The sequence below is a fragment of the Ornithodoros turicata genome, chromosome 2, assembly GCF_037126465.1.
Source record: "Ornithodoros turicata isolate Travis chromosome 2, ASM3712646v1, whole genome shotgun sequence".
Classification (NCBI taxonomy): Eukaryota; Metazoa; Arthropoda; class Arachnida; order Ixodida; family Argasidae; genus Ornithodoros; species Ornithodoros turicata.
In genome coordinates this window covers 132,204,503-132,231,422 of record NC_088202.1, presented here as the reverse complement: position 1 = coordinate 132,231,422, position 26,920 = coordinate 132,204,503, and the positions used below count along the sequence as shown (strand labels likewise).

At 47.1% G+C, this 26,920-nt stretch overlaps 2 protein-coding genes across 4 annotated transcripts in view; one reads left to right on the top strand and one right to left on the bottom strand.

Moving 5' to 3' along the window:
- LOC135386162 (neuronal acetylcholine receptor subunit alpha-10-like) overlaps positions 1-26,920 on the top strand; it is a 203,140-nt gene that overhangs the window by 124,518 nt on the left and 51,702 nt on the right. The gene's annotated exons all lie outside the window — the stretch shown is intronic.
- Positions 6,613-26,920, bottom strand: part of LOC135386159 (microtubule-associated protein futsch-like) — a 40,856-nt gene continuing 20,548 nt past the window's right edge. Inside the window, exons 2-7 of one of the 2 annotated variants that reach the window (XM_064615924.1) lie at positions 18,527-19,040; positions 15,949-16,822; positions 14,894-15,127; positions 9,560-12,247; positions 8,482-9,472; positions 6,613-7,963 (exon numbers count right to left, since the gene is read on the bottom strand). In XM_064615924.1, coding sequence (XP_064471994.1) covers positions 6,715-7,963; positions 8,482-9,472; positions 9,560-12,247; positions 14,894-15,127; positions 15,949-16,822; positions 18,527-18,793 — 6,303 coding nt within the window. In that variant the 5' untranslated portion in view covers positions 18,794-19,040 and the 3' untranslated portion in view covers positions 6,613-6,714. Of the gene's footprint in view, positions 7,964-8,481; positions 12,248-14,893; positions 15,128-15,948; positions 16,823-18,526; positions 19,041-26,920 lie in introns of both variants that reach the window. The other variant, XM_064615923.1, reaches the window with a different exon arrangement.

Genomic DNA, 26,920 nt, shown 5'->3' with positions numbered 1-26,920 from the left:
TTCTCGGCACTTCAGAAGCCATTTGAAACGTTCGTGTTGCGATCACCCTTGCAAAGGGCTCTAGCGCACACAGAAAACACATTTTGAGACCTCCTTTATCGTCTTCCTAAAGAGGAATGCACGCGATATTATACACATGATGAATTGGAAATATGATCAAAGTAACTGTTAACGTGCCACAATGGGCTGAAAATTATATTTATTCTATTTCGTATTATAAATAAATTATCCTCAATGACATATGATGTACATATAATGTACATCAGTGTACAATGTACCGATAATAGATGACGTCACGGAGAGCCTCTGGTGTGGGCGCACGTCTCTGCTCTCTGACCCACGTTGGAAGGCTGCCAGAAGCTGTGGTGAAATGATGAAATCGACCTTCCAGCGAAAATGTTGCCAGACCCGTGGCCAGAATCGGCACGCACCTCATGACGTCATACTTCTCAAAACTCGAAGTTAATCTTATGATGCTTTCACATCACCTAAAGCAAGAATACTTTGGGACAATACGGTGTGAGACACCAATCCCGTGAATTCGGATGGATTCTGACGACACACAAGGTTTGGTCCTTAGTGACACTACCCGTACCACAAGTGTGCTCTGTTTGAGGAACGATGGAACACCGCTTTATCATCGCCCGAGTGGAGAAACTGAGCACGGACGAAAAGGAACTCGGGAACCCAAAATCGCATAATCGTTGCGCGGGGCAACGGAGTTAAAGAGAAGATAAAGCTGCCTTTTTCGTGCCGCCGAATAAATGCAAGCGAGGGTGCTGAACTCTGCACAATCAGGCTGTTGATTTAGCATAGGCCCTGTAACCACACCCCCTCAATAGATACATGGAGAATAAAAGAACACACAACTTATGCACAGCGCATAACTTATGTGTGCTGTGCCCCGTTGTTCATTTTACAAGCTATATGTTTATTCGTTTCAAGCAGACATGTACAAATTAGCGCAAAAAAGTATTTGAAATAAGATACAGAGTACATCAGCGAAAATGTATTTGAAATACAGTACAAATTACTTACGAATAAAAGTATTTAGAGTAAAATACTAAATACTTTAAAAGTAAGTAAGATACTCACAAGATACTTTCGTACTCGGCATAAAGAACAGACACCACGATAGCCTTTCAGGGTCTACGCATGGCAATTATTCGCTCTCAAAACCAACTGCATTTCAAAATGCGCGTCTGGAGCCTCCCTCTCTTCCCGTGAAAAACATTTCCAGCAACGCTGAAGAGGCGCTCTACAGGCGCACTGGAAGGCACAGGTGTGTTATATTTGAGGACACACACACACACATACATTGGATAGTGATGGGGTGGGGTGGGGGGGGTGAAGAGTTCGTGCAGCCTCGGGTAATTGAAATACTGAGTAGAAAATACAAAAAAAAGTATTGAAATTAGATTACAAGATATATTCCTTGAAAAGTAATTAGCAAGATACAAAATACTGAAAAATTATTTAAATCACTGTATTTCAAATAAAATAGTCAAGTTACGTACGTACATGTCTGGTTTCAAGTCTATACTCCAGACCGCGACACTAGTTCTCATTCTTTTTTGTATGTTTGCTTTCACGGCTCGCCACCAGACTCCATAACGACGTCCCATGGGCATCATGTTAGTTGTATTACAAAGTTCTTTTATAGTTAACCATCGTGAAAACATTAGTTAGCATAACCTATTGCTGAGTCATCAAAATCATTGCCGATAGAACTGTTCAGCTGCGATTCTTCAACATGGAGCCACCGAAAAACCGTAATAGAAAAACGTTCAATTATTTTTCCGGTGTGAAAGATGAAAACATACTGCCCTGTAATCTCCACACGCATTACCGCTAATGGAAAATATAATACTACATTCCGTGAGACAGTGTGGTTCAATTACAACGAATATGCATACACACTTCAATTTTACATGCGAAGTAAACGTCAACTATGTTTACCAGCACCCTGATGACCCAGAAGGAGCCCATGCACGGCTTCCTGCGCCCATATGAATGCATCCAGCATCCAAATGCAAACACTGGTGCAGTAAAAACGCATCTTCACAATCTGCTCACTAGAACATTACTATTCACTAAAGCTGATGGAAAGTACGAGCACCAGATTTCATTTTCATGCTTGCATCAGCGAGATGTATTCTCACCGGAGGCAGACCACTTGCGAGTAACGCGCCTCCGCCGTTTTCTCGTGAGGACTGCTCAGGCATTCCACCGAATTCGTTCTACGGGCACCGGCAGGGAGGAACTGAAAGCTTTTCTCCTGCTTCTGCATGGAGTGTTCCGCCAGTGTCGCTTGCTTTTACCGCAATCGTCAACTTCTTTCGCCCAAGACAAGGACAAAAGCAAGGACTTGCTTGCAAGGACAAAAGAAGCTGGAAGCCTGTCTGGACGGCTTCGTGCTTTTTTTCTCCTCTCTCTATCTCTCTCCTTATGTCCACTTCTATCGAAACAGTCGAAGAATGCAAAGCAACCTTGCACAAACGCAAAATAGCAGCATCTGTTTGTAGGAGAGAAACAATGTTTTAGTACTTCCCACAGTGTCCACTGATGCAATGGGTTCCGAGCAAGGACTTCCTTTTAGCGACGCTTGCTTCTGACTACGGAGGCTTTGTCTTCCGATGTCTTCTTCTGCAGAAAGAACAACGTAAAATGGAAGGAAGAAACACATGCAAGACGATGGTGGGCATGCACTCTGTGGGCTCGATAACACAAGCAGGGCGGGACAGTGTTGTGTTCACTTCTGATGTCTCATGGTGTGATTTTCTCTCAACGTTTCTGTTGGGTGTACATCAGGGATCGGAACCGTTATTTTTTTTTTTTCGGTTCGGTTCGGGTACAGCTCCGTAGCAAAATATCGGTTCGACCTGGTTTGAACCGGTTCAGGAAAGTGAGTTTTGAATAGAGTACCGTGTGTTATAAGGAAGCACGTCCTTACGATCCTCAAATAACATAACTGTACTTTTGTTGTTGTTGTTGCCGACACAGCAGTGGTTGACAGCAACACTGTGTGTTACAGATCTGCATTTCAGGTGCAAAGATACGGTAGCGTACTGTACTCGCTATGTGCCCTCATCGTACACACCTTGTTATATCCTGCTGAGAGACTGGCCGTTATTTTCACATCCCAAATTGAAGACTTGTGGTTGCTGAACGACAAAAATCGCGTACAAGGAAGCCTATAACTGCCAAAAGGACAACCGCAAAGCTAACACAACTGAATGAACGAATAGCTGCAAGTAGGAAACATCTCACTTCGCACTTCGGTTACAGTTTTGTTTTGTTCAGTTTCGAATTTGTTTGGCAACGCGACTCGATGCGATTTCGTAGTTCCCATCTCTCAGAACGCACATTACGTCTCGACCGTTTCGCCAACTGGTAATGGCCTAAATTTATTGGGGTTCAGCTCCGGTTAGGTTGGACGCGAGAGAAAGTATATTTTGGTTCGGTTGAGTTCCGGTTCAGCAAAAATATACGGGTTTTTAGCGGTTTTCGGTTCGGGTTCAGTTTCGGTTCCTGTCCCTGGTGTAGATACGATATGTCGGTTTGCCCGAGATAAGGTACGGTATTTCTTCCGCTCCGTGGAAGATACCGCAGGAACGGCAGACGCAAAAACCTTTCGTCAGCGACGTGTGAATGGAGTGCTTACGAATCGTGCCAACAATGTTCATCTTCCAGACTTTTTTCAGTAAATTTTGAATATGAAAAACAGCTCTTGCCTATTCGAGACTCCAATGAACTACAGGTGGCGCACCGAACTACCAAGATGGTGGACGAAAACATGTCTCCTGGGCGAAGAGAGCATAGAGACTGGAGTGTCGCTGCATTATGTTCACCCCGGGATTCTCTTTCAGTATTTAATACGCACAAATTGAGATGCTTCATTAAAGCGGAATTAAGTTTGTCTGCGGGTCATCTCGTACTGTGCAGTTCAACTCAGAGGAGTAGTCAGAAAGCTTCCATCGTCGGAGCTTGTTTACATACATCGGGAGTCGAGTGAACAAAGGGGGTATTGAGAATGAAAGAAATGCATAGCAGGTATTGGCTGCTTATAGTGGCCATGGCTTCGCTGGAGATCCTGTTCCGCCATTTTCATGAGTTCTCGCGACATCGGTGATGCTTTATAAATAAATTCAGGAAGGCATATTTGCTAGCAAAATGTACTAAGTTTAATGTTTAATGTTGTAAGCGGAACAACGGACGTGGCATGTTATGATTCGAAATTGTAAAGATTTCGAAACGTAAAGAAAAAGAAAATGTTGGGGAGGAAAAACGCTAAATACGAAATTTATATGCGTGCCTTTGGCAGCCCTTCAATATTTCTGCCAACGAACAATGCATTGTACTATTTTTATTTCGTGGTCAGTACGTTTCCCTGCTTCAAACGTAATTTCAATTACCTCTCGAGGGTCTCCTTGACCAAGTGTAGCAAATATCTCACTTTTTCATAATAATACTAATAATATAATATTCATTCTACTGGTTTTACACATTCAAAAGAACACAGGATGGCCTATGGCTTTTGCCATGTGGGCCGTCCTTGCTGGCAGACAGTCACTAATACCAGCATTTATGCACTTACATAGCTTTCAAGAAAGAGATAAAAAAGGAAGAAACAGAACAAGTAAGCAATAAAAAAGAACCCTTTACAGTAATATGTGTGCCAAAGAATGATACAATTAGTGCGAATACACAGTCACAGCTATTCAATACAAGATGGAAATGCAACGTACATGTGTTATTAATGCCATGCCAGTATACTCATTAACCTTTCAGAAACAACCATTTTCTGATTGGTTTCCTCGCATCACGTTTTGTTTTTTCCGTAAGTACGTACCTAGGTACCGCATTAAAAAATGTTTGGTACATAGTACCATCTTTGATATCTGCCTTTCATATAGCAGAACTTCCGTTATATGTTTCATGCAGTTGCCTTACATTATCACATAAAATACGAAGATACGTTTCAGTTAGGGCATAACAAAATAATACGTCAATTTCAGTTAGGGCATAACAAAATAATACGTCAACTAGCTTAACTTTTTCCTACTCTTTTCTTTACGTTAAAACTTTGGCCCGTTGCAACGCTATCATTACCCAAAATAAACGCCGCACTTCAGGTGCAGTCAACTAAACGGGATTAAACGCAGCTCACATCCTCAGGAATTCCGAAGTTAACTGTATGATTAAAAAATGGCGGTACACCGGGCTCAAAGGCGTACCCCGAAGTGCTTGAAGCAAATAGAGGCGCAGTTAAGTCTGTCACCGTTAAAAAAAAAAAGAAAAAAACACCAATCGCTCCGTTGAAACTGAACTCATCACATCGGAAAAGAAGAATAAAAACTAAAGATGGCCAAATGAAAGACGTTGAAAGAACAAAAGCGATACAAAAAGAGATAAAAGAAAGAAGGGTGAGAAAATGACGCCTCCGGAAGCAATTGGGATGAAATCACGAGGCGAGAAATCGTCCAAATAAAAGTGTCGCCCTGAAGGCAACGAGGGACCTGCTGGCGACGACGTACCGAGAAAAAAATCGAAACAGCGATCTAGAAAAAGTAATAAAAAAGAAAGATTTCGATTACCTGCGATGTCGCAGATCTGACGGCATTGAACGATGGATAAAGCGCGTGGGATAATGAAATGTACGAAGTTTCCCTCCTCTTGTCTCTCTTCTGTACATCAAGGCTGTCAAGGCTGTATTTTGAAATGGATATTTCTGACTGATGGAGTGGGTGTTATCGATCGCTGTCCTAACGTGTACTTTCTCCCTTTTACATTTTGATTATGTGTAAACCCATTCATTGATCGGCTCTTTTGGTTTATTTATAACCTATGACAGCAGGCCAGCCTTTCGCGCAAGTCCTGAGCTTTTCTCTTTCCCGTCGTGCACATATGATCGCTCTCAAAAAAGGAACCACAAATACTACACCCGAGGTCCATGGACGACGAGCTGGTCCTACCACGTTGAGACTGGGAGGTACCCGGGTTCGAATCTCTGTGCCGGCTGTGCTGTCTGGAGCTTTTCCTGTGCTTTCCTCAGACGCTTTCAGACATATGTCGGCAGAGTTCCCTTAGAAGTCGGCATGGGACGCATATTCCTCCAGGGCGTCAGTCGTGACGTTGCCCACCTCTGTCAGGCCGACCGGCGACCCCGTCCACCATAGTGTTGTGACCAGTCTCCGAATGTCCCCTTATTGTTGCGGAGATGCTCTGTCACATGGTTTCTCAAACCTTTTATTTCTCTCATGCGCAGAGACTTACTGTCGTAGCGTATTCGTATATTGGTTTTGGTAGCCTTGGGTTTATTATGTTATGATGCGAGTTATGTTATGATGTTATGATGACTTCAGGTTTTCGTCATTCAATAGAAAACTATCCTGAATGAATCGCTTATGTGCTCATGCAAACTACAGGACCGTGACTGAGTTAATATCCATTGGGAGTTTTGGTGTCTATTGTTATTGCTCAATTTCCTATTCACTTCGTTGTTTCATGGGCTTGCCGCCATTCATGCAACTGCACTTAGTGGGTACCTAGTTTCACGTTATCTTGCCCTGAGGAGCTCAGGAGTTATCAGCCACTCACACTGCAAAGAAAACTGAATACATAACTTGTATTACGTGTATAGGTATTTGCATATATACATTCCACAACAACGAGTTAAATGCAGCGGGATATGAACGTTCTCGTCCAACGACGCTACGTTGAGGAAAAGTCTCCAGACGTCACTTTATCGTCCCTGGGCGTTTCAGACATCTTCGTCGCCTTTTTCGACCGCCTTCTGAAATGTTGCGTAGGAACAGTCACATTTAACAAAGCAGAAGTCTCTTCTACTGTCGGCGGACGCCATAGCGACCTTTTCCTCTCTTTAGCAGCGCCCGTGTTGAAACAATCGTTGAAAACCTGGGCAGGTGACGCATCGCAACTAAAGGCATCCTTAAATTCATCCATGCTTTTGAGCATGCCGTCAATTAGATCCATTTCAGTCACCGACATTTTAAGACGAACTACTTTGACGTAATTCTGCTCGCGAATTTGCGTGCATATAGACCGAACGGCTGCTATGAAGAAAATCTGGTCCGGGTTCATTCCTTCCATCCCAGGTAACGTCCCTTCGTCCTCGTAGTCCAAGAAGGAATGGTAAGCCGAGTAGCTTAAGCGCAGCGCTAAGAAGTCTGCCATTACTCCCGCGCAACGCTGAACTTCATCAGCCACAGCCGTGCTCGATGATTGAGCTATGGCTTTCATGATGCAGTCGGACTTTGTCTTGTATTCTTGCCGCTCCGAGTCGCCCATCCACTGCGCATCGACGGCGTGAAAGAATTCATTCACTAAATCTCTGGCCACCATGTAGCCCAGGCCACCGAAGTTGAGACCGGCGGTCCAATCTGGGTTGTAATACGGAGCCCTGAACGTTCCCGCAGGAACGACAAAGGCATTGTCACGAATGTCATAGAAAAGATTGTCCCTGAGGGGTCCCGATCGGCGGCGCAGCTCAACGACTCGTGATGGAAATATAAAATAAGACATCTTGTTCAATTCAACGTCGCCCGCGATCGTCTTGAGATGGTTCTGGAACCTGTTCTTGACAGCGAGCGCGTAGTTCTTGGTGTATTCCGCTGTGTCTGGAATGCTGGAGTGCCAGGCGTTCAGAGTGGTGTCGTTTAGAATCCAGCGAGGAAATCCGACGTTAACGTTTGATCTAGTGAGGATGGACTTGAATTTTTCCAGGGTGTCGCCGGGGAGCCATGTGAATCCTCGTACCATGTGGTCAAACATCTCGATCAGATTGGTGACCATGAGATGTACCTTGAAGTCTGTGGAACGCCACTCCATGTAGTCGGCGTACACTCTTCCCATGGCGAAAGGCATAGCCTCGTTGATGTCGAAGAGGCAGAGTTTCCAGTCAGCTACCTCCTCCTGCGCTAGGATGGCCTCGTAGAACTCCCTGCACGAGATATAACCCTATTGCATAACCGTACGTTTTACAATAGAATGTTCCGCAGTCGCACAGGCGTTAACAGCTCGTTGTTCATTTTCTACACGCCTGCACCGTCTTATTGGTTTATAGTCACCCATCCATATGCAGCTAGATGGAGATTGAGTGAGTTTCAGCCAGAATCGGAGCCTGCACTTATTCATGAAGTTCTGTTTACGTGCGGTAGCGGAACCCATAACCTTTGTGAGGGATGTGTTGTTCCCTGTAGCTTCCACACGCCAGTAGGATTGTGCAGCTAGCACAAGCGTTCGCAATGCGTTCGCTTTTCGGCGCGACATTGCGTTAGACTGTTCAGATATTTTCGCAGAAGATAAAAGGTATAAATGGAAGCGATGCGGCTAGATCTCTTGAAATCCTTTAACAAGTTTATCGTGCAGTTTGAAACGTCATAAAGACACAGTTGCATTGAACAGAGGTTGACTGCAGGTCGTGCCAGTATGCTAACTGTTTAGGCATTCGTTACTGACCTGTACTCCTTTCGCAAGGCAGTAGACGAATGGCGTGCGAACTGGTGCATGAACCTCCATCCAAGGTAGTTCATAGTCCTTGTTCTCACTGTGCGTCCTTTGAATAGATTGGAGAGTTTCTTCAAATACGACACAGAGCGCACGAGGATGTCGCTGTCCGATGTAACTGCGTAGTTGATGGGGTCGAATATAGTCCTGAGGAAGCTCACCCAGTCGATGCCGCCCGCTGTCATCAAGTCATTGACTTTGACTTTCTTCAATCTCTTACGCCGGCACTGCACGTTACAGCGGTTAGCCAAATTGACCTCATAAGCGAAGATGTTAGCGACCGCGGCATCAGTACTGCGTCCGCTGACATCGCTCGCAACATGGCTGATATAGTTCTTGTACGCTTTGATCACTTCTTTCTGCTCGGTCCTGTGTGTAAGTAGGGTATCCATCGGAATAACAAAGCTGGAACACTCCAATGCGACAAGTTTTTTGCGATACTGATTCGGGTCATCAGGATCAGGTACCAGGCGCACCGTGATGAAGGCCCCGGAGCCAGTGTCCCGAATGTATTTTGCCACGGGCTCTTCGACATCGGTGAGCGCATGCGCTTCCAATGGCCAGTCGAGCAATAAATACTGGGCCATCAGTCGTTTAAGGTGCAGTGCTCCCTGACCATCCCTGTACTTCCGATCCAAGCAGCCGCGATACAGCCTACCCACTTTACTGAGAGCATAGTGTCCTGGTAGTACTGTCAGGCGTTCGATAGACCGACGCACTTCGACGTACATATGTTCCAAGAAGCGCATTTCTGCGCCCAGAATCACTTTCTTGTACTTCGGGCTGGGTTGGTGTATCCACTGGCTGCATACGAATTGGAACATGCTGTCGCATGGTGGCGTTTCATGGTTCAAGGCGTAGAACAGCGCAGTTCCAGCGACGCCACAGTGGATGTTTCGACGGACGAACTCAAGCTTTCCCTTGGGTGTCTCCAAGTGTGGCGCTGCGGTTGTTAAGGGTTCGATGTAGAACCACCAAAAGATCCCAAAGTGCGACAATACGATGACAATTATGAGCACTATGATGTTACCTAGGAGGAGCAGAAGTGGGATGGTTCTTTTCTCGCTCAGCGCTATGTAAAAGGCTTCGTTGCCAACGGGCTTAATGAAGGTGATCTTGACATCCTCTTTTTTCTTGGATGGTTCTTCCTTTGGCGACTCTCCTTTTGGTGATTCTTTCTTTGATGTTTCGCCCTTTTCTTCTTCCATTTTCTCGTGCTCCTCTCCCTCTTTGGGAGATGTTTTTTCCTCAGAAACCCCGACTGTTGTCGGACTGACCGGAACCAGAGCTTCGGACTCTGGCTTACCTTTTGTTCCTTCCTCACTTTCCTCTACGGGGGGTGACGTTTCTGCCTTGCTGCTTTCTTTTTCTGCCTCCCCGTGAGCTTCTTCGGCTACTTCCTGCTTCGGCTCCTCTTCCTTGAGTTCAGGCAACAGATCGTAAATGTCAAATGCTTCTAGCGATTTTTCGTCCTCTTCCGCTACTTCGTGGACAGCTTGATCGAGTGTCATACCTGAAACCATGCGTGTCACCTCGAATTCCCGACTCCTCATCGCTTTTAGAAGGTCAATACGTGGTGGCGGTCGCTTGCCTTCACCCTTTTGTTCGTAAAACTCGTAAAGTTCATCGTCCTCTTCTATTGTTCCTTCGACAGCGTCCCCTTCCTGAACAATCACCTCTGCTTCTTCAGCGGATATTCCCAATACCATATTTCCAAGTTCTAATTCTCGACCTCTCATCGCTTTTAGAATGTTAATACGTGGTGGTGGTCGCTTGCCTTCTTCGCCTTCACTCTTTTGTTCGTAAAACCCTCGAAGTTCATCGTCCTCTTCAATTGTTCCTTCGACAGCGTCCCCTTCCTGAACAATCATTTCCGCTTCCTCAGCTGACATTCCCAATACCATATTTCCAACTTCCAATTCTCGACCTCTCATCGCTTTTAGAATGTTAATACGTGGTGTTGGTCGCTTGCCTTCTTCACCTTCACTCTTTTCTTCGTAAAATCCTCGAAGTTCATCATCCTCTTCAATTGTTCCTTCGACAGCGTCCCCTTCCTGAACAATCATTTCCGCTTCCTCAGCTGACATTCCCAATACCATATTTCCAACTTCTAATTCTCGACCTCTCATCGCTTTTAGAATGTTAATACGTGGTGTTGGTCGCTTGCCTTCTTCACCTTCACTCTTTTCTTCGTAAAACCCTCGAAGTTCATCGTCCTCTTCTATTGTTCCTTCGACAGCGTCCCCTTCCTGAACAATCATTTCCGCTTCCTCAGCGGACATTCCCAATACCATATTTCCAACTTCTAATTCTCGACCTCTCATCCGTTTGAGAATGTGAGCGCGCGGAAGCTTAGCTTCTACTTTGCCTCCCTCCTCCATCGGAAACAAATCTCGGTATTCATCATATTCTTCAAGTGACGTTTCCCCGGATACTGCTTCGGTAACTTCTTTCACGGCATCGTCAACGGCCATGCCGGCTAGCATAAGTCGCACCTCCAGCTCGCGGCTCCTGATCGGCTTGAGGAGATTGCCACGTGGAATGTCTTTATCTCCTAGTTGACCTTCCTTTTCATGAAGTTTGTGGCCGCTATACTGTTCTACGGAGCCTTCATGTGGTTCCTCTACCTCCCCTGGTGATGATGCCTCGCGAGATTTTATGGGTGATTTTTCCTGAACGGCAACAATCCCTTCCTCTTCAGGTGGTGTTTCTTCAGTAGCTGGTCTGATCTCTGTGGTCTGGTTATAAGAATCTCCCTTAGGTGGGAACTCTACGGAGAGTTCCTCCTCTTCGCCCTCGGTGGCGGGGGTTGGAACTACGGTACCTGCCAGCTTACTGGAATCTCCTGCTGATCCTTCAGGAGGCTTTTCTTCAGGTGATTTTTCATCGCCGGGGCTACGTCCCTTTGAGAGTCTTGCAGCTTCATCGGCGTGCTCCTCTACGGGTGTAAGCTTGCCAGAGCTTTCCGTCGGCTTTTTATCATCTGGTCCCTCCGCAGGAGTAGATTTTCCTGCGGAGGATGACCCTTTAGAAGCTCTTCTACTTTCCTTCGCATTTTCCTCCCCTGGCGTCTTGGCTTCAGCTGGAGAGAGAAGTGACAGGGGCGAGGTTATACGCGATGGAGGAGGCAATAGCTTTCCAGCGTGTAAATAACCCTTGTAATGGTCTTCGCTTGAAGTGGGTGCAGCGGACTGCGCTGCGGGTGCTCGCCTTTCAGAGCTTCGAGAATGGCCGTCGTACTGTTTTCTGTAAATCTTGTGCACAAGACCTCGCGAAGACGGATGCGAGCTCGCTGGGAAACTCTTCTCGGGACTGCCAGATCCACCTCCCTTAGAGACAGCGATGTGTTCGTGCCCCGCGACTTTACGAGGAAGCGTGGCTGCGATTTTTCCATCTGCCTCCGCTCGACTGCTACGACGTCTGCCTTGCGACGTTTGAGAGTGAAGGCCTCCTTCTGCGGCGGACATTGGCCCAGATGGGCCAATGCTGGAGCGATCCCCGCCTTTCGTTGACGTGCGTCGCAACTTCTTATTGAAATCTGGCTGGTCGTCTTTCTTTAGCGGAAGGAGATTTTGACGCCTTAGGTCATCCAGCCCTGTGGTGCGCTTTATCTGCCTCTCTGCAGGAACGCTCGTTTTTCTCGAGCTTCTTCGATCTGGTGATATTTCTGAGGTTGGCTTTTCATGCTCGCTTACTTTGCGGTCTCCTTCTGGTGTACCTGTAAGGAAACATTCAGTGATGTTTCTGCATCTCTTTTACTGCTATTGGCAGTGTTTTCATGTTCGTTTACAGCATTCGTATTGACAAATCCAACACGACTCCATCAGGAATTCTAATGACCATCATGCCATCAGCAACGGTTAGTGGCACGACAGGACTGTAAGCTGTCCGACAAATGATGTCGTGTCGTGCAAAGTTGGTGAAGACAATGAGACATGAATGGGATTTGGTAGCGCATGCTACAGAGTTAGTGTTTGGTTGAGACATTAAACGTGTTGTCGTACAGAGCAGTCGCTTCTTCTGACAGTCTCTTCGTACCGCACGACCACGACACAGCAGTTCATCAGGTGGGCTTAATTGCCCCTCAAGAGGGCCTAGCGGTACGACAGACCCCTTACGGTCCCACGAAGGGTATATAACAGTCCATCGGGTGGGCTTAGTTGCCCCACAGGAGAGTCTAATGGTCCGTCAGTGGGGCTTGGTGGTCCAACAGATGGCGCCTCATAGTACATCAGGAGCCCCGAACGGAACTTCAGCGATATGCTATGGCTTAAAATCGCTAAAACCACCAATGCAAAACACAGGACTTAAAAAAAGAGACGAACACCGCATCCTCTCCTGGCTCAGTCTTGTCTTTTAGTGTTCCCGTTCATTGGGGGTTTTAACGATTTTAAGAAATGAGCAACTAACCAGTCCACTTTTTTACAGTCTTCAATATGTCATGGCTCATACTTTCCTGTCGGGCCGATAGACTGCCGACTGTCAGGCTGCTGACTGTTTATGCCGTCTGATTTATTGCGAGTCGAAATATGCGCGTATAGAGAGATATTTGAAATTGTTTCAGTATTCAGTCGAATATTGTATGATATATTGGATATATTGTATGATATAATATTGTATTGATATGTCCATAAAACTGTCGTGGACTCGCGGTCAGAAACTGGAAGTGCCACCGCCAGCGTGCAAATAGGAAGGCAATCGAGCATCGCGCGATGCAAGCTGCATACAACTTTCCACATGCCATTCAACGCAGCAGTAGTTGAGGGCAAGAGTTGAGGTTGAGTTTTTCTTTAATTGCCACTATTCAACCGGCACATATGCCATTCGTCATTCGAATAAGCATCCATACAACGCTAGGGAGTTTCATGGATGAACGTCCCTGGCCGTATATTAGCAGGATGCCGCGTGTCGACTGTTTTCAAGAATATCCGAATCAGGTCTCTGACGGAACGTTGCAAGGGGCATACACTGGGAGACAGACAGACGCGCGAATGCACTGCGCAGGTCCGATTTTTGGTGGACCCACAGACGTTGTGTTGATGGTGAGTTAATATTCTAAGCAACTCCTCACTTCAGTGTTGCTTTGTGCGTAATCGAACTAAATCACATCACCCATCATTTGATTTCGATGGCGAGCGGCACTCAGATTCGCGTAAGCTCGTAAGACAAACACTTATAGTATCTCTCTTTTGCCTTTGGAAGGATATGTCTAAGTGAGCTTTTTCGACTTAGGGGCACTGGGAGCTTTTATATTTCACTTCTTGCTTTCTAAAACGCCGCGCATGTTGTCCGTTGTCCGGGAAACAAAACAAAAACGAATAGAACCAGGGGAAAATAAAATGAGCGTTGGCAGAGGTTTAAAAAAAAATGCCAGAAAAAAAAAATGCTGATTTCCACTGAAAACCTGCGATTTATGTTGCGGATCAAGCTCCCATCAAGCCATTATGCCCTAATGGGAATGTCCCATCAGACCACTAAGCCGCTGACCTATTGATAATGTCCGAAATTAAGATAGGGTTATTGGCCTAATGCTTCCATTAGGATTGGCTGAGATGAATTTTTCGATGGGATGCTTTAACTGGAGCAAAAATTGAGGTTCACAGAACCGACATCTTATACAATTTTTAAACAGCATCACAGCTTAGCGCAAGGTTCCTAAACTTCGCCACCCCGCGGCCCATATAAATATAGACGACCTCGTCGCAAACCCCCCCCCCCCCCTTTTTTTTTTTTCCCTCGTAGCGATGCCGGCCGACTTCCAATCAGCGCATGAACGTTAGCCTTAACGATACACTGACGTTTTATTGGAGCTATCAGAGCGAGTTCTCTGGGCCAAAAGTCTTTCACAACGGCAGAAGCAAGGTTGGCTACTGGAAACGAGAAACGGTAATTACTGGAATTCAACAGGAAACAAAAATGGAAACTGAAACAACACTGTTTTAGTATCCACTGCCGGAAACCGAAACGATAACGAAATTCAAAAGTGGTAACTTTAACGGAAACCAAATTAGCAGGACGTTTCCATCAGTGTATCATTATATATATCCGCACTATTCTTTCAGTCATCATTCATTCGTTTACTTTCGGGACTTTCTTGTTGAGTCCACTGCGGAGCAAGATGGACGCCTGCAAGCACATTTATGAGAAACCTCCCGGTCTGCTGCCACGGGCTTCGCCACCACTCTCGGAACGTATCGCGACCCCCCTGGGGGTCGTGAACCCACAGTTTGGCAACCACTGGCTTAGCGAAAGGCCAAGGCATACGGGACGCAACGAATAAAGAATGCCATTGGGGTTAGTTCCGATCTTTATAAAAGCTACCACAGAAGCTCTCCTACAGCTGGACACGCCGTAATGCGCTTACCCATCTCTGTCCTATGGCTTTTGTCTCTGAATGTGCTTGTCCTTGAATGTTCAGAATCTTTATCGGCGTTCGGTGCCGGCCAAGGAGCGAAGATTTCCTTGACAAAAGTCTCTTCAATAGGTGAAAACATTGCTGGGCAGAAGTCCAAGACTTGTTCCTCAGGAATCTGGTCAGTAGTTTTCAGTTCAACTGGTATCACCTCCCCAGCTGATTTTTTCAGTGTGGCGCCTGTAACTGCACAGAGGTCAAAGCTGACTAGTGTGAAAGAAATGGGCAGAATACGTCCCCCGAAATGTGGTCACGGAATCTGTGGGTCCATATGTTGACCATGTCGAGATTCCGCACCAAGCGCTAAAGCCCCAGGTTTATTTGAAACTCATGCCTGCGCGAACCCCTTTCTCCTGCCGTCGCGTGACGTTTGGAGCAGGCCAACGGAAAAAATTCCGATAACGCTCGCCATGTGCGAGTTTCTCCACCTGGACACCAATCTTGAATTTACATAGTTATCGTTATCCTTTTAACTTGGCACGCTTCAGACGTCACCCGACGACACGCGAAGAGTTTTGGTAAGCACGGATATCAAACAAATCTCGTGATTGGTCTTCGTACGCGGGAACTCGTGGCTGGAAAATAGTGCATTTATCGCGCGTTACAGAATAACGAAAAGCTAAGCATCGGGCCCCCGTTCGAAACATTTCAAGTACAATTGCTATCGTAAGCGTTACCGTCACGTTTAGATTAGCTCGCTTCAAACGGCACGCGATGCCACGTGAAAACAGTTTTGGTTGTAGGCCAGGATTTCAAAGTAACATTGTTATTTGCCTTCGCGCGGAAACACGGGCGAAGTGGTCCTTTTAGCGCTTCTTGTTGAATATAAACAAGTTTAATATCTAGGCCCAGGTCTTCTAATCTGACATCACCCATACGTTGCACAATAGGAACACTCCGGGGTAGTGGGTATAGGTTCCTATGTCCTTGTTTTCTTGCTGCTATTCGCCATCGTCACCCATACGGGCTGCTTTGAGAAAATTCCACAACGAGCAAAAGGTACTTACTTGCTTCACGCTGGGCAGCGTCGAACCCAATCGCGTCTCGCATCTCGAACTCCTTCTTGCCAAACATCCTTTCCCAATACTTCGGCGACACATCTTCCCTTAGCAAGACATCGTGACTGTGTCCTTCCTCGGGAAATCCACCGCTCTCAACCGCTACCATCGTCTGCAGTCGAGGTGATGGAACTGGAACAATCCACGAATCACGCTCTGGCCGTGCAGGGCTGCCGCTCTCCGCGGACGGAGCGACGGAACTGGTTGGTTTGCGGCTGCTACCAGTTACTGTTTGCTGCGTCTCCAGCGTCAAAGACTCTCCATGAACAGAGTACACTTTCATGTCGCTGCCTTCAGTCTCTCTATGCGGGATTAAAAAGGAGGGCGGCGAAGTGTCGTCCACGGAGCTGAGGGTGAGCTTTCCTATTGCAGCTCGAACTTTCCCGAATGGCTTTTGTTCCCTGCCATCCTTGTGCGACCGTCGGCTGACGCGTTCCTGTGGAGGCGGTTGCTGCCTCTTTTTAGGTTTTCGAGGTGCGCTTATCAGTAAATTTCCTTCAGAAACAGACTTCTGAACGGACAGGAAGTATGGCATATCGTGAGCGGAGTCGCTTGGCGGCTCCCACGGTGGGTATCTACTGGCAGATGTGTCCTGGATGCCGTCTACGTCCACTGGATGGGGCGCTGTCTGACGCCTGCCTGTGGGTGCGTTGATGCGATGTCGATCACGTGTTGGTAGTCGGCGCTGCTTGCTAGTGTGGTCTCTGTGACGTCGAGGCAGTGGTTCTGGACTCCGGAAAGGCAAGGCGCCGTGCGTGCTAGGAGGGCCTTCGGACATGTCATCGGTCAAGGTTTGACCTTCATCCAAGTTGCGGCCGGGTTGCTGAAGTTGACAATCAGATAATGTACAGAATGTATGAAAGATTGTAGCTCAGTAGACGGCCTTTTTTTTAACGAAGAGAAATAAAAAGAAAGCATATGCTTTTAGCTGAAAGCAAAGTAGATGATAAAATGCAACAAGAACGAATGCCGAATGTGTCATGTGACACATACCAATGTTTATCGTCGGTTGTTGTTTTTTAAGATAGTCCGCCATCTTTATTTAGAGACTTGCTGAGAAGTTCAAACACTTTCGCGGCAAAGTATGATGCCGGCGCCGTCAAGAGCGAGCGATTGGGCTCAAGGAAAGCCTAACTTGATCTAACCTGACAGTGAAGTAAAGTACCCTAATCTAATCTCAACTGACGCTTGTCCAGCTTTCACAACATAACGGCCTTCCGCCCGATAGGCTTAGGAATGCTGTCAATCTTGTATAGCAGACGCGCTCAATAGGGTATTACGCAAATCATATAAAACACCCTCTAGCCCCCCTTTTAGTTCATCCCCGTTCCCTTCCATGAATAATTTTTCTAAACGCGCTCGCCAATTTTAAAAGCCCCTAAGCCCGTCAACGCAAATACATCCCGAGATTTAATCCTATATCGCATTTTTGTGACAATACATTTGCTGTCGTTGCTGGTGTTGTATACAGTAAAGAAGAATTCCAAGCATCATAGAAACGCTTAAATACAGGTAACTAATAGAATAATTTAAAACTGGACCCTGCAGACACCGAACTGCGTGTAAGAAGTGCGACGTGCGTTTATCAATTATCACTCATTTTATTGCTCTGCTCTCTGACAATCAATTTGCTGCTGGCCCTAGTATCTCTGTCCATTACACCAGTGCTTGCTCGAGGACCTCAAGCACCCCTTTGAACAGAACGTCCATGTAGTTTTCCGAAACAGCTTCCTTGTCGTAACACTCGAACTGCCTCCTCGGGACAAGGTGTAGAACTCAATGGATGATTTATACTTCACATCTGCCCTGCAAAGGCTCGCTCGCTAATACGTCACTAATTATGTTCTTGATTGACCATGTATTGTGATTTCTTCACATGGCACTTCCTATACAGATCTCAGTCAGAGAACCAGTGGTGGACGCCACTGATGGCCACTAACTACTTCTACAGTAGTTTAACTATAACTACTAACTACTTTGCAATGGAGTACTTTAACTAGTAGTTAAACTACTTTTCAGTGGAGGTAGTTAAAACTACTTCTTTAACTACATCTATGACTACTTAACGTTGTCCATCAACACCAATCCCATTCTATAGTGTTCTTGGACACCTAAATATGAATCACAAGTAGTGATGAAAGTGAAGATTTAGTACACATGCACGACACAATTGCTCTGCACCTCCGTTCTCATCAAACAAGTAGCTCGAGGTAAAAGTCGGGAGCACAATCGTGCCGTAAAGCTTGCGGCAAAATCGGAAGTAGTTGGCGCCTGCAGTAACCTAGCTAGTGTAGTTAACTACTTGAAATAGTAGTTTAACTAGTAGTTGCCACTACATTTCTGCAAGTAGTTGATAACTACTTTTTAACTACAAGTCGTTAACTACTGGCCATCACTGGTGGACGCTAGACTTCAAATAAAAACGTTACGCGCGTGCTCGCGAGTTTCATACAATTCGACTTTCGGAACACATCACAGCCACCGAAACGCATAAGGAAAGCTGACTTACCGAAATATTAACACTTACCTTCACCTGGCGAAGGCCCTTCTTGGCACCAGCTCCGGCAGGAACCCTGCTTCTCTCGGGCGAAGAGCATGGAGTTGTCCCACCAGTAGTGCTAGCCGCTGAAACATACTCTGCGGAACTTGGAGCGTTCTGAGGGATGCGGTCGCCTTCACGTTTGGGTGACCTAGAAGGTGCCTTTGGTCGTGCCCTTGCCGAAGGTAACATTCGAGAAAACTCGATGTCGGAGCTCGTCGACGATGAGTCACCTGAATCTGCCCTTGGCAACATGATGCCAAATTCAGGCTCCCAAAGAAAAGATTAGAATCTGCTAAAATTAGGCCTACAATTCAACGAGGGAGCGAGGAAGGAACAACGTTCATTCACTGCTTGATGTCGCGTTGTGCGAGAAGTACAGGCTCGTATCCCCGTGACACGTTCACTTTGTCGTCTTCATGACCTGCTAACCCAGAGTGACGTCACTAGATGAACGGTGCGACGTAGAAGATTCGCGTGCGTTATAGCGATCAAGACCTACCTATAGAAGAAGAAGATTGCAACTATAAGCGCTAAAATCACAAGAAGGACGATACAACACAAGTACCGTAATTTCACGCGTATAAGCCGCACCGTAGATAAGCCGCAGGACGCGTTTTTTGGGACGTTTTGAAAATTTTCTGGCAGATAAGCCGCACCTGCAGATAAGCCGCGGGCAATACGAGACGACTGATTTGCGCGACAAAGGAGACCATAGAGAAGGCCATAAAGCCTGTAGTCCATACTCCGGGATCGGCACAGTGTACAACAGAGGAGGTCAGTTCTGGAGTTCTACCAGGATCGGATTGTGCCCTTGTCGGGTGTTTTTCGTGGGCTGATGGGTCAGTGATCTTCCAGAAGACATGAATCACTGTCACCACTTTCCTTAAAGCTGCTTGGGGGAATGCACCCGGAAGATCAATCTACTCGAATGTGGACCCGTCCCTGTTACGCACTGTTCGTGCATCGGCAGGGCAGTGCTGTTCCAGAGACACTGTCGGCCGTTTCGTTAAAATCGGCGTATGGGGAAAATACCAGGAAAAAATAGTCATCAGATAAGCCGCACCGGTGGATAAGCCGCAGGGCGCCCGTAAGAAAAAAAAATCGCGCATAAGCCGCGGCTAATACGCGTGAAAATACGGTACTCGTGTTGTCTCGTCCTTCGTAGAGGCCCACTTCAATGTTTTAAGACGGTAAAGACGTACACGTATCCACACACCGATTGATCCGTGGCCTATTGCTCGTTCTTATTGCGCGTTTTCGCCGGTTTTACATTTTTATTATATGTATACGAGAGGTCTTGCATTGAGGTTCACCGCTCTACGTGGCTCCTTCTTTGTGTCAAACGTCGTCTTCTGCGTTTTTAACAATTACGGATGAAGGGTCGCGGTGTATTCTACGAGCTCCCTCTAGACCCGCATATGGCATCACGCCAGGGCGGTCAAGTAACTGTGGCCATCTCGTACTTTCGATCTATCGAACATTTTAACTATATGTCACTGGAGCACGCATACATCCCTCCTGAGTGCATGTCGGCAAGAGTAGTGGTACTGAAGAACGACGCCACAATGAGTATAGACATCGATAACATAAGACCGATAGAGTTTACATATGGCCTTTCCAAGACCATAGAACGCGTTGTACATTGCTGATTGTCAAGTTATATTGGATCCTATGTTATACTTATAGTCAGATAGAGCTTCACCTTCGCTGCTCTATCTAGATGACACATACAAAATCAAAGGGCAGGGACGGGGTAGTTGCTATGCTTCAGACATTGTGTTTACCTGGTAGCTGGTAGAGTGCGACGACTTTTAACAATCTTAACATAAGCGTGACGTGGACAAGGCCACAAACGCGACTAGGTCAAAGACTGAATTGGTTGAACACTGCTGGACAACCGATTCGATTACAAGAATGCGGTGACATAAGTCGGGCCCAAAGGTGGAGGGTAATTTCTTGTTGTCGTGGCACATCCGTAAAGATAAGACTGTCTGCAATGTGAGCCGTGGCACACCTCCCAATGTATACATGACCCTTCTTAAATTGGGGGCGGTTGGTATTTTTCGTCATTCTGCCCTCCCTGGCAGGCACTGATGATGTCTTATGGCGCATGGGCAAACGAAACGTTTGACTAAGCTTTGAACTTTATCGTGCTGTGTGTTATCCGTGTTAACCGTTCCTGGTATTCTGTGATGAGTCCCGGCTTCTGGAACATTTTTGCTGCCTTTTAATCCACCATACAACATAATGGCTTTCGTCATCCACTTTTCATAGACATGATAAGAAGAATTTCTAGGCGTGCGGCAACGAAGCACAGAAAAAGTAAGGACGATTAATGTAATTAATGCGGCGGAAACGCGTTAGCCGACCCACCCACTATACCACTATCCACCCCTGTCCAACTCTCTCCACCAATCTCTCTATCAGTAGCTGTTACTAACTTCAGAGCCACAACAGTGGCGTGAGCCTTCTTCCACGCAGGCGGCGTATTTTGAAACGCTGCTTTCGCTCTTCCTACGTCTCGTTCGTCTGCTTTCGGCGCCGAGCAGTGGCATCCGCTGCCTGACGTTGCTTTCGTTGTTCCTCGGTTTCGGCAGCTGGTCGCCTTCGCTCAGAATCCGTCTTCTTTTGGCGCCTACTTAGCCCGGCACTCGTACTCGGTTCACACTGTATTGTGTACTTGAATTCAGCCCATACGCGCCTTGCACACCCGCAAGTTCAGACTCGCCCGCGTTTCTGACGCGCCGCCAAGACCGCTTCCGCAGATGTGCTCCTCTCCGTGACGTCACCCGCCGTGGCGCGCGTACATTGGCTTCCGCTCCGTGACATACTTTCTCTTACTCTCAACTCTTCACTGACCTCCTGGTCTCTCACGCAGCGTACTTCCCTCTCCACGTTTTGACCATGGATCGACACCGACACTTTTCCTTTAAACGCCACTTCTGATGCTCACGCTTTAAAAAGTACAATACCTTTTCCACCGAGCCCATTTGAGCCCACCTTGGCCAATTGATTTCGTTATGGAGCGTTCGGCGACGTCAGGTCTATGTTTCTTTCTCCGTCCAAGTTTACAAGCGCTGATAACACAATGTCTGACAGGTAGAAACCACGAGGGTTAGATTCGCCTCGCCCACGAGATGGGGAATTTTTTCGCTCTCATCGCACTGGTCATGACAAAAGCGAAGGGCACGTTGAACGTAGTGTGACTTTGCACAGGCTGTCTATGGTAGATACTCAGAAACTTCCATCGCATTTTTGCCTCCTCCTCGTCGCTATGCATGCTGCACGTGAAGTTACAGGCGTACGTACCTGGAGCCAGTAGTGTAGCACCTGGTTAAACGACAGACTGAGCTGAAGCCATCATGTTCTTTATTGGAGTAGAAATGCTACGAAGACTCTAGGCATCACTGATCATTGTTCCGGAATTCACGTCGGAGAGACATTCGGTTTTAATAAGCTACACAGTGGCAAGACAGTGGCGTAAATTCACCATACCCCCGCTACAACTATTGATACCATTGAAGGTGTCGCTCACGAACCCCCGCCCCCGAAACCCCGTCTCCAGTTGCGTTAAAGTTACTGTTTTTTTTTGTTTTTTTTTTTATGTTAAATACGTCGCGTTACCCACCTTCGATTTAGGCAATGTTCCATGCCCATTGTTTTTCCGATCGCCAGGTAGTCGGATCAGGCGCGTCCGCCTCAGAGGAGTGGGCTGGTGTCGGCTGGCGCGGGCGACAATAGGCAGTGATGTAAGGAATCAACGTCTCTTCCTGTTTTGTCATACTGTACTTGTGTGTCCCGCGTGTACCCTAAGTCTGAGTACCCTGGTATAGAACAGATTGCAGCAGGTCGGGTCTTTGACCCAACGTGGGATTGGGAATAATCGCTCAAATTAGCGCCCAACGTGGGGCCACGCGCGGTCCTCTCAGGGTTCCTTTTGCGACTGTGCCCTCTAAGACCACGAAGGGACGCGGGTCGCCTTGCAAAAGGTCTCCCACGGGCCCTTGGCAAAAACAAAAGAGGAGTCGTCACCTTGGGGGATAAGGACGGCGTAGGTTGTAACGGAGGGACTCCAGCAACCCGCCCTGGGCAGCATCCTTGACGACCGGTTGTAAACTCGGGCCCAGAGGGTGGTAGAGTTGGTCCTAAATTGGTCCAGAATTGGTCCTTAAATTGGTCCAGAGTTGGTCCCTAACTTGGTCTAGAGTTGGTCCTAAATGCGTATAACATTGCGTACAACAAGGCGTACTCTGCTGTGATCAGTGGAGAAGCCACAGACACTACGCACAAACATGGAATATGAGTGATAACGGAATGCCTTCATAAACACGGAGAAAAATGTTTGAGCACAGGGAGACTATATTAATTTGGCCGCGCAGACGGGGCCGAAGCACTTTTTGAGATTTTCAGCGTGTGAGCTCACCACATTCCCTGTAGTGTATCGCGTCAGTCGAAAGAGAAAGAAACTCACACATATGGCAGCGCGAGGTGAGAGGGAAAAATTGTCTCGAAGGTTTAAAAAATGAATAGGTAGGTTCCCTTAACTTGGTGACAATACACACAAAGAATGAAGTTGCGATAACATAAAAAAAATTGTCGTTCTAAGTGGGATTGTTTTGGAACATTTTCTTGAGTGCGACAGATACAGAGGCGGCGTCTTCGAAACAAAAAGCGTGTTTTGTTCGAAAACGTCAACATACTTCTCGTGCGAAACATGACTGTGTCTGGTAGTTATCATCAGGAAAGAGGTCAAATCACGCTAAAACAAACAATAGATATAATAATAATTAAAATTATAGCTAGATGCCCTTTAATGAGGTAGAAATGAGCACTCCATAGCCTGAAATAAGCGAAATGACTCCATAGATCGCATGTGTCTGGCAGAGGGTGGACAGTGACGCATGGCTTACGTCATCATTGCGTTAGCAGCAGGGGGAGTGCGAATCTGTGAGACTCGCTTATTGAATATGTCAGTTGTTTTCGGAAGAGAAACTTGGCCAAGTTGACGGTGAAGCGGTGACCAATATTACCGTAGCGGTCTCACACATTCGTTCCCGGATGGGGTAGTCCCTTTAACACCGCGGAATCCGTGGTGTCGGACGACATGGACGGCGTTGCGCGAAACGCGCTGTGCAATCACTAGGGTGTTTCAGCATATCGGTAGCGCTCTACGAAAACTATGCGATAGAAAAGGCTGTCAAATCAAAGGTCAGCAACGTGATGTCAGCCACTACAAGGGAACCATGTGCTTGGCTTATGATGCTATACTTCACGAGCAATGTGCGGTGAGCCCGTCTTAACGAGTACCCAGGCTTTCGTCATCTCGTTAGACGTGCAAGCGATTAAGCAGGGCGTCCGCAAAAACGTTTCTTCTTAGCCGACAAGGCGCGATAAAGAAACAAACGAGGGGCAGAGTGGGCATCGCGAGAGTAAGGGGGCCCCTCTCCGTCCCTATCCAGCGTGACGCGCCCCGGCTACACGGAGGCCTCAAAAGTACGTTAAATAAATGGTATCGCATTGAAAAGTTCCATAATCCGCTAGCACAATCTGTCGTTCCGGCCAAAAGCAAGTGGATGAACATTGTTACACCTCGACACTACTTCCACAGGATTATCCGGATAACGGTGCAACATGGGGAGGGAAACAGCAACTAAAATAGTCCTGCACAGGTGATCGATGTGCCAGTACAAAAGAAAAACAGTTGTAGATTTCTAATACTTCCTTTATTTTTTTTATTTTTTTTTTTGCTATTCTTGTTGTTGTTGTCGTTAAGGTAGGATGATAGGCTCTCCCAACCCCGAACATTGAACTGGTCCTTTCTAGCGCTGTGCGCGCCGGCGCGTGCTGCTTAGTGGGAGGCGGAGAAAGTAGTGCGTTCTGGGTCGAGCGATATTGCTTACATAATTCTTTCTGACCGGCATTGATTTCTGCGCATTTGCCTGGGATTGCCCTGGGATTTCAGACCTTCGCAGTCCATTAGAACATAGACGGCCCCATGCAAGGTTATAACTGCAAACGATTTGGCCATATTGCTCGAAATTACCGAGGTTCTACACGGTGTGGCATATGCGCTGGGCCTCACCAAAGATCGGATTGCAACAACAAAAGAGAGCCAACGTGTGCTAACTGTAAATCCGGCCATCCCGCATCCTTTTCTTCACGTCCTGTGAAGACCGCCGCCACCAAAAAACACCAAGATCGGATACCACGACTTCCATCCGACACTGCCATGGGTTGTAGTACCACTTTAACCTCCGGAACAAATGTACAAGAATTTCCGGCACTTCCACCTCGACCTGCGCGATGCGAACGAAGGTTGCTGAACACCATAGCGGGTAAGCCCATCACAAGCAGCCACCCTACAACCCTGGTTCATAAGCTAGGCAGGTTACACGCACTTACGCCAGTGTGACTGAACCAGCAGGCGCGAGAAGACAGATATCACCTCACCACTGCTGCGCTGCACTTAACGCTATTGTCTCTGCGTTTCCAGGCGCGTCGCAACTGCAGGATGTCCAAGTGCTTCTTGCACTGGAGGCATTACCTTTACCACGGTATGACGGCATTGTATAGAAAGGCCATGGCGATGCAGTGGAATCCTCGAATCGTACGTAACAAGCTCCCTGACCTTAAATCACATCTACAACAGTAAAAGTTCCCTTTCATAGCTGTACGCGAACACGGCATGGATTCTGCACATCGCGTTGATGGATACACAATCTATCGATCCCATCAATCCTCTGGGAGCAGAACAGCGCTCTACGTTCCTAATGACGTCGTTGCTGCGCCTATAGGGTCAGTCTGTCATCGCTCTCATGATTATGTCACCTGCAAGATCCGCCTTGAACCCATGTTGTTAACGGTCGTCAGCATCTATATTCGTCCCGCGGTACAGGTTCCGTGGAGTGACCTCGAACGCTTACTTCATATACTGGAAGCCCCCAGCGCTTGTGCTGGGTGGCTTTAATGCTCATAACACGGCCTTGGGAAGTCGAAGGACGGACGGCAGCGGAAGGAGGTTTTTGGAAGTCATGGATAATAACAACATATGCCTGCTGAACAATCGAGAGCCAACTTACATGCGATCCCCAACGTCACTCGATGTATTGGACCTTTCGTGGTCCTCAACCGACATAATTCGCCAGTACATCAATTGTCGTGCGCTACGGATGTCCACGCTAGAGGTAGCAATCATTTTCCTTTGTATATTTTGCACGATAGACTGCCCCTCTCAGCAACTACTAGAATCATTTGTTTCACGAACTGGAGACTTTTTCATGAGAGCGTCAGCACATCTGTGCACACCGGTATGACCCCAGAGGCTCTCTCACAAGCAATTATACCCGACATTGAGGATGCGGTGGTCACGTCTACAAGGGTAACAGGCCATGTCATTCCCCAGCAATTGACAACCTTAGGGCATTACGTCGCCGAGCAGGAAGAACGGCTCGACGGACTGGGCAACTTACTGACATTGTGGAATACCGCCGCATGAAAGCTAAAGTAACAAGAGAACTTAAGAAAGAAGTTCGGAAGCGTTGGCGTAAGTTTTATCGACATCTTTCACCGTTCAACCCGGCCATAAAGATCTGGAGGACAATCTGACCTCTGAGGAAGGCACCCGCTCAAAAGGGTCCTCTCGCGGCCTTGGCTATCGTTTAGGGTGTCAAGAAAACACGCTAGCGACGGACTTCTGTTTGGTACTAACGACACCGGTGGCTGCCTCGACAACTCTGGTACACAACAGTTTTGTCTACAGTTTGACAGCTGAAATTCACCAAGACTGGCCCAGTCCACCGGAGGCTATGGACCTTGCCTTCACAGTAATCGAGCTTAAGACAGCGCTGAAGCTTGTAACGCCGGCTCGTCCCCAGGACCCGATAAAACCACCTATGCCGCACTGCGAAACCTTGACGGACGGTCACTCCAAGCTCTCCTTCATGTGTATAATATGTCTTGGCAACAGGGATCTCTATACCACTTACCTGTTAGTTGTTCTCACTTACCATACCACTTAGCTGTTACCATTAGTTGTTGTCATCTTGAAACCAGGCATGCCCCCAATGCCCCCTACTACCTTCGTCCTGTGGGCCTGACAAGCTGTATGGGGAAACTGATGGAAAAAATGGTTTTCCATCGACTCGACTAGTGGCTCGAAAAGCAAGGTGTCCCTCATGAAATGGTTGGATTTCGTCGCCACCAAAGCCCCATTGATCCAGTTCTCGCCCTAGTACCTACAGTCCAACATGCTCGTGCTCATCGCCTTGTCGTATCGGTTTTCCTGAACATCAAGCGCGCGTATGATACCGTCTCGCACATTTGTGCGCTGCACACCTTGCGCTTTTTTGGGGCTCTTCATCCGGCTCTAAGTCTTCCTTA